At 39.6% G+C, this 12550-nt stretch overlaps 1 protein-coding gene across 1 annotated transcript in view; it reads left to right on the top strand.

The window, feature by feature from the left end:
• The window catches only part of RASEF (RAS and EF-hand domain containing), an 85926-nt gene that overhangs the window by 39078 nt on the left and 34298 nt on the right, over positions 1 to 12550 (top strand). Inside the window, exons 4-9 of the mRNA XM_063081185.1 lie at positions 3369 to 3464; positions 4410 to 4487; positions 7364 to 7479; positions 9560 to 9628; positions 11473 to 11557; positions 12418 to 12506. Of these exons, the coding sequence (XP_062937255.1) occupies positions 3369 to 3464; positions 4410 to 4487; positions 7364 to 7479; positions 9560 to 9628; positions 11473 to 11557; positions 12418 to 12506 (533 nt within the window). The remainder of the gene's footprint in view (positions 1 to 3368; positions 3465 to 4409; positions 4488 to 7363; positions 7480 to 9559; positions 9629 to 11472; positions 11558 to 12417; positions 12507 to 12550) is intronic.

The following is a 12550-nucleotide window of genomic DNA, read 5'->3' on the forward strand; positions in this document are numbered from 1 at the left end:
ATGGCATTGCGGACCTTTTCATGTGCTTATTTGCCATGTGTTTATCTTCTCTGGTGAAGTGTCTCAAAATTTTTTTCCTCATTTAAAAAGTTAGGTTGTTTTCTTATTACTGAGTTTTGAAAGTTCTTTTTGTATTTTCTGAATTAGAGTTCCTTATCAGATGCCTGATCTGTAAATATTTTCTCCCAGACAGTGACTTGTCTTTTCTTTCTCCTAAGAGTGTCATTCAAAGAGTAGGAAATTTTAATTTGATGAAGTCCAGTTTATCAGTGTTTTCTTTCATGGATCATGCTTTTGATGTGGTATTTAAAAATCTTTGCCTAACCAAAGGTCATGCAGATTTGCCCCATGTTTTCTTCTATAAGTTTGATTATTTTAGGTTACATTTATTTTGGACATGGCACAAAGTACAGATCAATGTTCACATTTTTTTTTTTCGCGTGTGTATGTCCTGATTGTTCTAGCAACATTTGTTGAAAAGATTGTCTGTTCTCCACTGAATTGCCTTTGCTCTTTGCCCAAAAGCAGTTTACTGTGTTTGTGTGGGTTTATTTCTGGGCTCTCTGTTGTGTTCCATTGATTGACTTGTCTATCTTTATGACAATATTACATTGTCGTGATTACTATTGCTTTATAACAAGTCTTGAAATCAAGTGGTATTAGTTCCTCGATTTTATTTTTCAAAATTGTTTTAGCTATTTTAGGTCCTTAAATTTCCATAGAGTCAGTTTGTCAATTTCTAAAACAAAACAAAAAGCAAAGAAAAAAAATCTGCTGGGGGTTTGATTTAACTTCATCGCATCAGTAGATCAATTTGGGGAGAATTGGCATCTTAATAATATTGAATATTTTGATCCAGGAATGTGATTTGTTTCTCCATTTATTTAGGCATTCTTTGATTTCTCTCAGCAATGTTTAGTAGTAGTCAGTGTACAGATCTTGCACACCTTTTCTCAGATTCATTTCTAAGTATGTCATTTTGATGCTGCTGTCAACTGTTTTTAAAAATTTCCAATTCTGATTGTTCATTGTGAGTATGTAGAGACACGTTTGGTTTTTGTGTGCTGGTCTTGCATTCTTGTTCACACTCTTTTTTTGGTAGATTCCATGAGATTTTCTAGGTTTATAATTATGTAATTTATGAGTACAGACAATTTTCTCTCTGATCTGGAGGGTGCTTTTTATTGCTCTCGCCTTACTGCACTGGTTAGAAAAAGAAAAGTGATGAGGTCCTCGTCTGCGTTCAGTCTGTCACCACTGAGTGTGATATCAGTGCTATCTTGTTTGTAGATGTCCTTTATTAAGCGGAGGAGGTTCCCTTCTGTCACTAGTTTGTTGAGAGTTACTGTTGTTGCTGTTGCTGTTTTAATCAGGAATGGATGTCGGATTCTGTCAAATTCTTTTTCTGTGTTTTTTGAAATGATCACTTATATTTTTTCAGAATATTAATGTGGTGATTACTTTGATTTTTGAATGTTAAAACAAAGATGCGTTCTTGAGATAAACCCCAATTGGTTATGTTATATTCTCTTTTTTTAAATATTGTTCAGTTTGCTGTGTTTTATTTATCACGTTTGCATCCGTATTCAGAAGGGATATTGGTCTGTAGTTTTCCTGTAATGTCCCTGTCTGATTTTGGTGTCAGGCTAACGCTGGCCTCACAGGATGAGGTGGGAAGTGTCCCTCCATTTCCGTTTGCTGGAAGTTTGGGTAGAGTTGATCTGAACCACTGGCATTTCTTACCTACATTACTGTAATAACTTTTTATCTGATCTCCCAGCACCTGCCTGTTGTAGACTGGGAATGAATTAAGCTAGAGAGTGATAATTTCCTTTATTGAGCACTGAATAAAATATTTTTAAGCCATAAAAGTTTTTACATTTGGGTTGTGGCCAAGGATCCAGTGCAGAGACTTGCACCCAAGTCCATTTCAATGCCGGGAAGGCTGCCTCAGTTAGCACCTTGCATCAAGGCCTCAGTGTCTCCATCTGCCTGCGAAGTGGGCAATACCCTTTGCCTCACCTGTGCAGCTGGGTGGAGTCAAGACAGCTGCTTAACAAAAAGGTTACCGTTAGGGAAAATGTTGCTCTTCTGCTAAGCATTTCACATGGATTATTTATTTTTTTCTTTTTTCTTTTTTTTGTGACCGGTAAGGGGATTGCAACCCTTGGCTTGGTGTCGCCCACACCGCGCTCAGCCAGTGAGCGCACCGGCCATCCCTATATAGGATCCGAACCCGCTGTGGGAGCGCCACTGCGCTCCCAGCGCCACACTCTCCCGAGTGAGCCACGGGGTCGGCCCTCACGTGGATTATTTAATTTACACGGATTGTTTAATTTTCATGGAGTATTTAATTTACTTGGATTATTTAATTTAATCCTTACAATAATCCAATAAGAAAACGGACGCACGAAGAAGTCAAACAACTTGCCCAGGTTCGACAACCAGTAAGTGGGCAGCAAGACCCTTTACCTCGGGTGGCTATTCAGATGTTTGGTCATGCCACCTCTGCAGAGAGGCCCCACCTTACCCCCCGTCAGACTGTCTTCCTGTCACATCTCCCTGTTTTTCTTCTTCCTGGAATCATTTCCTGAGATCATCTTTGTTTTCTCTCTCCCCCACTGGAGTGCAGGAGAGCATCAGTTTTTATGTCCCCATGTCCCTGGTGCCTAGAACCTTTTGGTACATGGTGGGCCTTCAGTGAGTATTCACACACCGAACTTCACTGGTTGGTGATGTAAACTGTTTGGATACTGACACAGGATTTAAAATTATAAAATTAAAAGGAAATTTAGGGATATTTCAGCCTGTGAGAGCTTCTGAAGGGCTGACCTTCTGAGGTGCCCTTTTGCCATTCTCTGGACAACTTGAAGGGACATGTTTGAAAAGTGCCAGCCTATGGGGAAGCACTTTGCATAGATATTTGCAGTGATGCAATTTAAATTCAGGTAAGGGGTAGGCCTTACTGTGTCCTGATGACATGACAGGACTCAGGCAAGTACCGGAGCCCTCAGCCTTGCCACATCTCGTAATTAATTATAGCAACAATTAACTAATTAATTAATGTGCTACAGCCATTTATCACAATGTCATAGTCTTAGCACTATCATTCCAAGGTGATGTGTGTGTAGGTTGTGGGATTCTGCAGTTCTTACACTTTTACAGGTTGTATCTCCAGAACTGCTGTACATCTGAAGTCACTTGGCTTCCTTCTGTTGTCCCTTCTCGCCCTCCCTGTGTAGGAGAACTGAGGTCAGCCTTAGTTTGACACATAATGTTTCTCACCCATGGGGTTTTTGAAGGTTGTTTGTTTTAAGAAGCTGAACCTATTTAAATCAACAAATTCTTTTTTAAAATTTTTCTTTTAGGAAAAACGCAAAGCCGAAGAAGCCCTCAGTGACCTCAGACGTCAGTATGAAACGGAGGTAGGAGATCTCCAGGTGACCATAAAGAAACTAAAAAAGGTAGGTCTGTGGCAGCTAGCCTTTTAGGAACAGCCTTAGTATCTCAGTGTGTCTAAGCTGATAACAGCTCAAAACACTTGGAATCATATTGAATCTTAAATCAGTGGCTTTCTCAGTCACAGTCAGCCATGTGGCAGTCATGACATAGTTGTGTAAGAACTTTCCATGGGTACCATCTGGCAAATAAAAAAAGTTCCGAATCAAACTACTTAGACCTGATGAAATGTGGGATACATTTTTGATCAATACATAAACATTCCATAACTGGACACCTACAAATCTCCATAATTCCCAGAGGATATAAGCTATTTGTAGGAGGGACACTTTTGTTTTCCATGTTATAGATGCTCCCTGAGCCAATTCAGTCTAATAATACTGATGAGTCAACCAGCAAGCAAAGCTCATGTATGTATTTATGTAATTGTGTGTGTGTCTCTAGCTTCATGTCATACTTAGATTTTACTGACTTCAGTTATTTAGTAAGCATTTCTTGAGCTCACCGTGAGGAAAACGTAGGTGCATCTGACACAAACTCTGTTTTTAAAAAATCCTGTACTCTAGGGAGGGAGGTAAGATATTTCTAAATAATTACAATATGTAGAATAGGAAGTGTTAAGTGCAGATAAAATAAAGATCCAGACTCATATGCAATATAACTGAAAAAAGCAAGGATTGTGTTGCTTAAGAGTTGACTGGTTTCCAAAAAGGGCTTTTCAGTTGTTTCCCAGAAAATTCATCTGACAATAAAACCTCTTTTTCAACTGTTCAAGTTACTTAAAACAAATTTTCAAATCTTTATGGATTTTATGTAGTTCTGTGATTTATAAAGCATATAATGTTGAAGATTGAAGACTTTTGGAATCCCCATATCTACATTCAAGGATTTTCCAACCAAATCAATTCAAAGCGAGTTTGTAAATGCTTGGCTTTTATCTGCTCTTTCAGCTCGAAGAACAGTCAAAACACATAAGTCAAAAGGAAGATGTGGCTGCATTAAAAAAGCAAATTTACGATTTATCAATGGTAAGAATCACCTTTCCACGTACTAAAACATATTTCCTGTTAGACTGCATAAATGTAATCATGTTGTTATTTCAGTGTTCCAGGAATTGCAGCTTGCAGAGAAATTAATACTCTATTAAAGTCTTTAAAATACCTTTCAGCAAAGGTATTTATTCGGGCTTTTGCTTCATTCTAAGTAATAAAGACATGGTGCTTAAACTTTACATAACGTGGTTGACCCTGTGTTCTTGTGGCATCAGCGCTGTCTGTGTGCCTCGCATTGTGACAGGAGGGCATCGTTGCCCTTCCCTCTCTCCAGCTTTTCTCTTTCTGTCCCTTTTCATCTTCTGCAGACCCATATCTTTTCTTTTTCTGTTGCCAAAAATGACAACATTTACATCTGTTCTGCTATCATTATTAATTTAAAAAAAAATTTTGATTCTAGATTGACTCCTAAAAATTTGATAGGAAACAGAGAACATTTTTCTTCCTTCCTTCCTTCCTTCCTTCCTTCCTTCCTTCCTTCCTTCCTTCCTTCCTTCCTTCCTTCCTTCCTTCCTTCCTTCCTTCCTTCCTTCCTTCCTTCCTTCCTTCCTTCCTTCCTTCCTTCCTTCCTTCCTTTCCTTTCTCTCTCTCTCTTTCAATAAATAATTCAGCAAAGCAACTTTCAAAAACTGGGTGAACTTTTGCACTTTCATATACTTTTATTATTCATTTATTTATTTTTTATTTATCAATATACAGTGTAGTTGATTTTCGTGTCCCTGTACCAATTCCTCCTATGTCCCTCTCTCTCCCCCTCACCCCACTCAACATCATATCTGTTCACTTAACAAGTTGAAGGATTTATGATTGTTGTGTCTTCTCTGGGCCCCCCGCCCCAGGTATTTGTTTGTATATTTATTTCTTTATTTTTATGAGCTCGCACATATAAGTGAGTACATTCGGCTGTTAACTGAAAGGTTGGTGGTTCGAGAACATTTTCTTTAATATGATTGTAACTACTCTCAGTGCAGAGCCAGACAGTGAGCTAGGATTGTATTTCTTTCTCTCCATTCATATTCCTGTTTCACCCAAAAGGAAAGGTTCCCAGCTTTCCAGTCAAATAAATCCCCTTTACACACCACCAGTTCCAAATTTTACCGCTGCTTAGTTGGCTTTATAGTTAGATCATGATTTTCTTGTAGAGCTATTTGTTTTTCCTTGGTTTTACCAGTTGAGATTTTTGATTTCTTATTGTAAAAAGACTCTACCATCTTCATGATGTCATGGATACCTTAAGATTTCTTATGTATTCTTCCCAATGCTTAGAATTTGTTTGATTTTTCTCCTTGAAAATATTAATTTTGGAGCTCATGAAATTTCACTTCTTATTGGACTGATTGCTTTGTAAATTTGCTACCCATGTGTCATCCTGGAATTTCTTTTCATTGGATTCTTCGTTGAATTTCAACATTGTGCATATTATAATTTTCCTCCTTTTGGGTTTTCACCCTCATTTTGCTCTAGTACATCTGTAAGGAGCTTCTTCAGGAAGGGTATGTGAGAGACACATTTTCTCAGTTTTTGAATATTTGACTATGCATACAGTCCCCTCACAATTTATTGAAAATTTATATAGATAAATAGGCTTTTCTGGGGCTCTTCTGGTATTTATTTATTTGGTCTTTCTAGCTGTCTTTTTTTTTCTACCAGACACCTGGCATACCTTGATCTGTTCAGATTTTAAAGTGAAGGATTAGCTTGATCATTTTAGGTAGCTGGTGTAGGATTCCTGTGTGACTATGTAAACAGATCTGTTTACCTTTAGGGCTGTCCCCTGAGAGGGTGTCTTCCTAGGTGCTGTGTGTGAGAAGCTGGCTGTCAAACTATGGGACCCAATTACCAGAACGAGTGGGGCAGGGATATTCAGAGAGAAGCTTTAGCTTTCCTTATGGGGGTCATTCAATTCTTTTTAAAAAGACGGTCTCTGTCATGTTGCCTTTGGAACCTAGTCTGGTCATCTGCCATTCTTTGCTAGGGTAAGAGAGGGGATGGACTTGGGGTGTGGCTTACTATAAAATTTTAATCTCTATTTCCAGCCCCATTTCTCACCCCCACTTTCTGGGGTTTGGCCCGGCCGTTGCCTCCTGTGTTCTGTGGCGGAACCTTCAACACACAGTTCTGGATTTTCCTTTTCCCAACTCTTCTTTCCTCTGGAAGCACATTTCCATCCAATTTCTATTTTCCAGAAATGTGTGTAAGTCACTTGACTGCTCGTGGCCGCTCATGGGCTCCTCTTTTATTCTTTTAACTGTTATTGATTCATTTCCTTTGGCATTTCATGTTCATGGTGTTTCAGAAGGGAAAAAAGACAAATACATGTACTCAGTCTATCTTCTTGAACTGGAAGCCTCCAGTGATTTTTTAAAAGACAAATGTAGAAATTTCCTAACCATACTGGTTTATTTTTAAGTGCAAAACTTAAAAATGTTAAGTGATAGAATTTATTGTAAAAAGTAGCCAGTCTATTTAGTAATAGGTACAATTAATCCACAGAATGTTTATCAGTAGTTTTATGGTTCTCATTAAGTGAAGCAGGTGTTCAAATGTTTCGTTTCACTGAATTTGCCAATGACATGTTGAAGAACATCGTGATAAGCTCTTGACTGGTGTCGTTTGGCACCAAATGTTAAGTCATAAAAAAATGAAGAACAACTTTCAGGATTTAGATTTTTGATACTTTAATACTTTATAATCATTTCAAACTATCTTGAATTAACACTTAGTTCTTTGAACCTGTGATTTGCAGAATTGTGGAAGGGTGGGCGTGGCACGTGGGAGAGTCACACCACACTTGTTTCTCCCCAGTGGCAGAAGCTCTGGATCTAATGACCTGCATTGTTTCTTTCCTCCAGGAAAATCAGAAAGTTAAGAAAGATCTTTTAGAAGCACAGACAAACATAGCCTTTCTTCAGAGCGAATTAGATGCTTTGAAAAGTGATTATGCTGATCAGAGTCTGAATTCCGAAAGGTATGAAATTTTGCATTTTATTTTTTAGTTTGGCTGGAATGTATATTTAGAAGATTATCCATGCAAATGAAGCTCAGCTATGTAATAATTAAAAGGATTATTAATTTTGCTAATGTATTCTTTACTTTCTAACAATTTTACTTTCAGTGTCAGATTTCCTAATTTTTTTGGTTTTGATATTTTTAAACAAACAGATTAATTAGTTTAGCTATTGGCTGCTTAGAACAGTGAAGGACTTAAAATATGTTTGAATTAACTGTGAGCTGGAAGAATATAGCTAAAGTGTCAAGAGTCAATGCTTATTAAAGTGCTTTGCAGGTGGGAATCCTGGCCATAAAACGTAAGAAAGGGAAACATAGACCTCTTAGACAAGTCATTTTTATTTTTCTATGCTTTAGTTTTGCAGTATGGTGTTAATACCATAAAACCTAATACACACACACACACACACACACACACACACATGCACGCTCACAGAGAGTTATATATATCTAAGGGATATATATACCTGGATTTTATATACAGATATGTAAATTTAAAATGTGCAGATGTTTCTATATGTATATATACCCTGGTACATGTACATTTGGGAAAATAGCTTGTTTTTTGTTTGTTTGCAAATTTTAATCAGAATTAAGGTCGTGTACAGGTCCTTGAGCTAGAGCAGGAGTTATGAGTGTAGAATATATAAAAAAGAAAATATGAGGTCTGTGCTCATTGAGAACTTCACATTTAGTTGGGGAAAAAAGCAAAGAGTTTACAGAGTTAAACAGCATGGGAGCTGACCAGTATCAGAAACAATACCACCAGCAGTGTCACGGTTTGAGTTAATTGCCAAGTGATCACAGAAGTTTTCTTTTAGTTCAGAAGAGGTGAAGAACTTTTTTAAAGAGGAGACACTTGAGGTGCGCTTAGGTGGAGGAACAAGTTTGTGATGGCAAAGCTGGAAAGACGTGACAGTGACAGCAGCATCAGCAACTCAAAGCTCAGCAGGGCGTCTGCCTGGCACGGTCTCTAGTGCTTTACAGTGTTATTCAATCCACAGAGCACCCTATGAGAGAGGCTCTTCCCATGATCTCCGTTTCACAGACTGGAAAAGAGAGTCTCAGAGATGTTCCTGGTGAGGCAATAGCCAAAGCAGAGGCAGGGACATAAGGAAAGGGAAGACTGGTTTGGGGAAAGGTGGAGGACAGTGGACAAAAAGAGACTTTGAATGGAAAAGTAAAAGTTAAAAAAAAAAAAAGTTTAAAAGCTAGTCTAAGGCTATAATGTCAGGGCCCAGGATTCTTGTTTAAGGAACTTAAATTCCTATAGCAAATTGAGAAACTTTTAGCTTTATCATCCAGGGGGGAAGTGGACGGCTGTGATGGACAAACCTTGCTAGCTTGAGTTTTTGGCAGCCATTGATGGGGTTTGTCTGCTTAGAAATGTGGCAGGGCAGGGAGTGGGTGGCAGACATTCTGAGTGCAGTTTGAGGAGGAGGCCAGGGCTTCCGTGATAAAGCAACAGAGCAATTGCCAAGTGCTCATTTCTAGCAAGCCCAGAAAGCCCAGTTCTGTAGCTATCTCGGTGGTTTAGAGTGGGGACAGGAGGGACAGCAGGAGTAGTATGAGACAGGGAAAGGAGAAGGAACTGTGAAAAGGAGAAAAAAGGTGGTGCTGGGAATGAGCAGAGAAGCTGCAGACGATTGAAGGGACTGTTTCCCGTGACTGCCTGGGAGAGGCGACTGAGGAGCAGGTCAGGGGGTTCAGTCCCCATGGAGAACGGAGCCAGAGCCGGGGCTTTTGGGGTGGGGATGGGGTTGAGATGTGGTTGTGGAGGAGAAGCTCTACATTTACGGTGTCACAGGTGGGCAGGACCTTGCACGCAGAAGCACAGGTTGTAGGTGTGTTTGCGAAGTGGCCTGGGGAGGAGTCTGCAGAGGCCACAGAGCAGCAGAGCAGGAGCATGGAGAAGCTAGAAAACCAGGGCCAAGGACACACATCTTTAAAAAAGGTGAAAAAGGTGAAAGGAGGGTGGGTATAAGTGAGGCAGGGCTTGCCACCTAATCCTCACTCAAACAGAAAATGTAATTTTACAGGGATCTGGAAATAATCCGCGAGTACACGGAAGATCGAAATAGTCTTGAGAGGCAAATTGAAATACTCCAGTAAGTTCTCTTATAAAATGCTCACTGCATTTACAGTTTTCTTACTTTTTGCTAATAAAGCACATGCCAATATAACATGAGTCACCGTGTTCTAAAGACAGGTTCTCAGGTCAATGTATGCTTCTTCCCACCGTGGAGCATCCGCATGTCCCTTAGCTTTTTATGCTTCTAATCTTACATAAATTATTCAAGTGCAGGAAGTAGAGTATAATTCTCTGAAAGTCCTTGCAAGCCAGGTGACCTATGCAGTGTGTCTTTATTGTGCCTCTGAGAAGAACAGTGGCCCTGACCTCTCACCTTGCCCTGCAGCTAATCCACTGAGAGCACGTCAGGCTTCTCATGGCAGTGGTGCCACAGGACTGTGCCCATGCGGTCATTCTTTCTCAGTTTGTTGTGCTTGGTTAGAGGTCTATTTCTTAGTTTTTTTCTTCTGTCCAAGTGGAAGTATTTTACCTGCCTGTCAGCTTCACAGCTAAGTTGCAGTAATTCTATCCTCTGAGGGTCTTCCGCACAAAACCTCCCCTCTCCATCCCACTCCCCTTTCTTTTTGACCCATGTAGTATTTTCTTCTAGCTTCAGTTCCACTAAATGAAGTAAGGTATGGCTTGACCAGTTTTCCTTTTCACCATTTTTGGATGCTTTTTAAGCATCCCCTATGGCAATTGCAGAGGTCATTTATTCCAGTAATCCTATGAGTTCATTCATTCATCCATTCATTCAACAGGTTTTCTGCCAGCACATTTAGTGGGTCAGATATGCCAGGAGCTGAGGATAGAGTGGCAAGTAGGAGGAAAAAAATCTCTCTCCTTATGGGACTAGTCTAGGGGAGGAAGACAGAAACCGATCAGTAATTACGGAAATAAATATAAATGCCAACTCAGAGAGGTGCAGCAAAGGAAAGGTGCATGTCTCCTAAGGGAAACTTGGACCTGTCCAAGGTCAAGGAAGTGTTCCTGGAGGAAATGGCGATTGAGCTGAAATCTGAAGATGAACCAGCCTTAAGCAGGAAAAGATGAGCCACTCTGTGAGGCAGGGTCTCTGTGATCATCCTCATTTTATACAAGAGGGCGCTGAGCCTCAGACAGATTAAGTGACTTCCATTAAGTCATGTGGAAATAAGTACCTGAGTTAGGATTTGAACCCAGATCTGTCTGAAGTCAGCATCACAGTGCTTATCTGGTACACAACGGTGCCTGGTGGGACAGCATCAAACCATGAGTAGGGCGCAGGAGTAGCCAGGAGCACGGAGCCTGATATAACACGTTGTGTCTGTGCCTGGCTGCTGGGATGTGTGGCTGGCCCCTGGTTTCAGGCATTTAGGGAACAGAGACCTGCATGAAACCCGTTCAAAGAGCAGAACTACCCGAGGGAAGAGTGAGTTGCACAGCGTCGCTAATTCAATCCTAAAGTGCCCTGAGACTTTTAAGGAGAGAAGACTAACCAATTAAGTTGTTGCACTTGCAGTCATGAATTATCTGTTATGAGGTTTGAAGGGACGTGGTAGGAAGTTGCAAAAGGCGATATGTAATTCTGCATTCTGAATGTCACAGCCTGAAAAGAAAGTGGTGACATTGACCCCCACTAATATGGGTTGAATATCCCAAATCCAAAAATCTGAAATATGAAATGCTCCAAAATTCAAAACTTTTTGAGAGCCAACATGACACTCAAAGGAAACGATCATTGGATTTCAGATTTTTGAATTTGGGATGCTCAACCAGTATAATGCAAATATTCCAAAATCCCAAAAAGTCTGAAATCTGAAACAGTTCTGGTCCTGAGCCCTTTGGATGAGGGATACTCAACCCACACTTTCCTTCTCTGTTTATTTCTTCGCTCTGCAGAACAGCTAACCGGAAGCTGCATGATAGTAATGATGGCCTTAGGAGTGCCCTCGAAAACAGTTATAGCAAGCTCCATAGATCCTTGGTATGTCTTATAATTTCATAATATTTCTCATTCTTTCTCGTGGTAGAATATTTTGAAAGTGATGAAAATCATGTAATTTCTTAGAAGAGAACTTCATATAGATCCCTAAATAAGTAGAGGCTCTTTCCATAAAATAAAAGGAGCTGAGATTTTTCCAAATTAAAAAATATTCTACCCTTCTGCTGAAATAAATGCCTCGATGTTAACCAACTCTTTTGTTAACATTCTAGGAAGCTAGGGAAAGATAAATAAAATGGATTTTTGCCCTGGAAGAGTTTCTAATTTAGAAGGAAGTTAAGATGCACACAGACAGATAGCAATAATATAAGAAAAAATGGACAGTCCCATAGAGGTAAAATAAAATATTGTCAAGTTGAGAGGAGAGAGTAATTCTGGCTGAAGGCTGAGTTTAGACACATTGAGTGTTATTTATGATAGTGAGATTATCAGAATGGGGGCCTTGGATTTCAGACCCTCCTAAAGAAACGAGCTAAGCCACACTGGAATTTTGAGGACCTTTCCTACTGCGTTTGCCATAAAGCATCTTATCCCACATTTGGGGGTCAGCTTCAAGCCAAATTATGGTTTGAAAAGAGACAAATTCAAGGAAGTTTGTGTTGTAGGGTCCTGGCAAATCTGGGGAACCAGAGTACTCCTTAATGGAATATGCAATAAGGTTTGGATTTAGGATATGATGATGAGGGAATACTCTGGTCAGTTCTCTGTCACAGTTTGCTCATGTGGGATACCAAACTTTTAATGACATTAGAAGCTAAATAGTGTGCTACAGTTTTAAAAAAAATTGTGTGTATGTATAAAGTGTTTTCATGGAATAACTAATAATCACTTATGTATTACAGCGCATAAATAATATATCACCAGGGAATACAATTTCTAGAAGCACTCCCAAATTTAGTGGTCACTCTCCTCAGCCTCTGGGCTATGACAGGTATGTTAACACCTGCTTACTTTTTGTTTGAGTTCTGAATCAAA

Source organism: Cynocephalus volans, chromosome 16 (assembly GCF_027409185.1).
Source record: "Cynocephalus volans isolate mCynVol1 chromosome 16, mCynVol1.pri, whole genome shotgun sequence".
Lineage (NCBI taxonomy): Eukaryota > Metazoa > Chordata > Mammalia > Dermoptera > Cynocephalidae > Cynocephalus > Cynocephalus volans.